This window comes from Aquarana catesbeiana, linkage group LG01, assembly GCF_042186555.1.
Source record: "Aquarana catesbeiana isolate 2022-GZ linkage group LG01, ASM4218655v1, whole genome shotgun sequence".
Classification (NCBI taxonomy): Eukaryota; Metazoa; Chordata; class Amphibia; order Anura; family Ranidae; genus Aquarana; species Aquarana catesbeiana.
Window position 1 is genome coordinate 305,872,175 of NC_133324.1, and position 2,338 is coordinate 305,874,512.

Consider the following 2,338-nt stretch of genomic DNA (forward strand, 5'->3'; position numbering starts at 1 on the left):
ATTTCTTCAGGCCAATGGACCCATGTAAAGCTTTGTATTGTACACACATCTGCCTCTGTATATATACCTTGAACATACACAATAAAATGTTATGGAAACGAAAACGGTGTTCAAACCACACATGTGAGGTATTACAGCAATCGCTAGAATGAATGCAATATTTCTAGCACTAGACCTCCTCTCTAAACAGGTAACCTGTAAAAAATTTCAAAGCGTTACCTATTAAGATTTTTAAGTACCGTAGTTTGTTGCCATTCCACGAGCGTGTGCAATTTTAAAGCATGACATGTTAGGTATGTGTTTTTTTTCAACTTTTATATTATACAAAAAAATTGGGGTAACTATTGTATTTTTTTTTTTGTGACATAAAATATTGCAATGATCACCATTTTATTCTCTAGGATTTCTGCTAAAAATATATAATTTTTGTAGGTTCTAAGTCATTTTTTAGCAAAAAATACTAGTTTAAAATTGTAAAAAAAAAGGTTCCAGAAAAGGCCTGGTCAGCAATGGGGAACTGCAAAGCATATAATTGATTAAATATACCTATAAGTAAAGATTTAATTTAGAGTAACCATCAGCCATGTGACATGTGTAGTCCATTCAGCATTTAAAGTAGTATTAAGCTCAAAACCAAAACCAAAAATTATATATTGCAGCTTACCAATCATTAAATGCTGTGGTTGCATTAGTTTTCTTTTTTAAGATTTTTTTTTTGTTTCCATCTGACGATCCTGCTAGTAACTCACTTTCTATCTTAGGGTGACTCCACTCTGGATGGAGCAGCAACAGAGACACTGCTTAAGTAGTTACAGTAACCTTTTTTTTCACTTTGGAATAAATGATTACATAATGAATAATGAATAAACCCTGGCAATTGTAAGCACCAGTCAGCGTTAAATGGTTTGTCACAGCCCACTAACAGCAAGAAAGCCTAAAAATAGGTACTGTAATGGAATTTCTGGGATTCCCATTTCCATAGCACTACTATAATTTTAGATGGTAATGATCATTAATAGGATAATTGATGAAATTATAGCAATAATGAATAATAAAACAATTTAAATTATTTACTTTGTAATGCTGAATGATCTGAGGAGCAGATAGAATACATTTACAATATAACCTAAAACAATAGGGCTATGTACTTTATATTTTCTAGTTTGATAATGCAGATTTGGATTTAGTGCTCAGCAGTATTTTTCTTAAAATGATCTTTTCAACGGATGCTTTGACCTCTTTGTTTCTTAAACTGTACAAAATAGGGTTCAACAATGGTATGACAATTGTGTAAAATACAGCAATTTCTTTGTCCATATTGGAGGATTCGTCTGATGGTTTAAAGTAAGCAAAAATTAATGTTCCATAAAATAAAAGCACAACAGCGAGGTGAGAAGCACAGGTGGAAAATGCTTTCTTTTTTCCTTCCATTGATCTAATATTTAATATAGCAGCAATTATAAACATATACGATATAAAAATAATGACAATACAAATGAGTCCTAATACAAGATCTGTTGCTATAAGTACTTGTTTGTTTAGGGTTATATCTGTGCAGGATAGTGCTAGAACTTGTGGAACTTCACAGAAAAAATGATTGATTTCTTTTGGACCACAAAAGGACAACCATAAAGTGCTCAATGAATGAAAAGTAGAACTTGAAAATCCAAATGTCCAGACAATTAATGACGTAAAAATGCAAGCCTTTTTGTCCATAATACTCTTATACCTTAATGGATTGCATATAGCAAGATAGCGATCAAGAGACATAAGCGTTAGCAGCAGAAACTCAGTATCCATGCCAACAGTGAAAACAAACATCTGAATTATACAGCCATTAAACGATATTGTTTTTTTCTGGGAAATTAAATTGAACAACATTTTAGGGACTGCAGAAGTGGTGCATATTACATCCAAGAAGGATAGATTGCCAAGGAAAAAATACATTGGTGTGTTGAGTGCAGAATCAAATTTTGTAATGAAGAGAATGAGAACATTGCCACCTATAGTTATTAGGTACATTACAAGAATGACTAAAAACAGCAAGATTCGAAATTCAGGAGGATTGGACAGTCCAATAAGAATGAATTCAGAAATGCTGGACCCATTGTTCATTGTTTCTTATTCTTGAATAAAATACAATAAATCAAATAAAAATATTTGAAAAAGTATTGTTGTTATATAATGTTATTACTTGAAGCCTTTTACACCTGAGGATCTGTTTTTCTAAAGTGTGAAGTGAAATAATGTAAGTGAAAAAAGTAAACATAAACATCCAATCATGTGTAAGGGAATAAAAAAGCAAAAACTTGGTTGTTTATTGTGAATATAAGTTTAT

General features: G+C 31.6%; 1 protein-coding gene across 1 annotated transcript; it reads right to left on the bottom strand.

The window, feature by feature from the left end:
- Positions 1-677: 677 nt before the first annotated feature.
- On the bottom strand, positions 678-2,115 carry LOC141129014 (olfactory receptor 5V1-like). The gene has a single exon (XM_073616773.1). It carries the CDS (start codon positions 2,113-2,115, stop codon positions 1,159-1,161), a length of 957 nt encoding a protein of 318 aa, XP_073472874.1. The 3' UTR covers positions 678-1,158.
- Between the last annotated feature and the right edge of the window lie 223 nt (positions 2,116-2,338).

Bases quoted from the DNA above. Each gene is read 5' to 3' on its own strand.
- LOC141129014 (XM_073616773.1), bottom strand. From the start codon at position 2,115: ATGAACAATGGGTCCAGCATTTCTGAATTCATTCTTATTGGACTGTCC.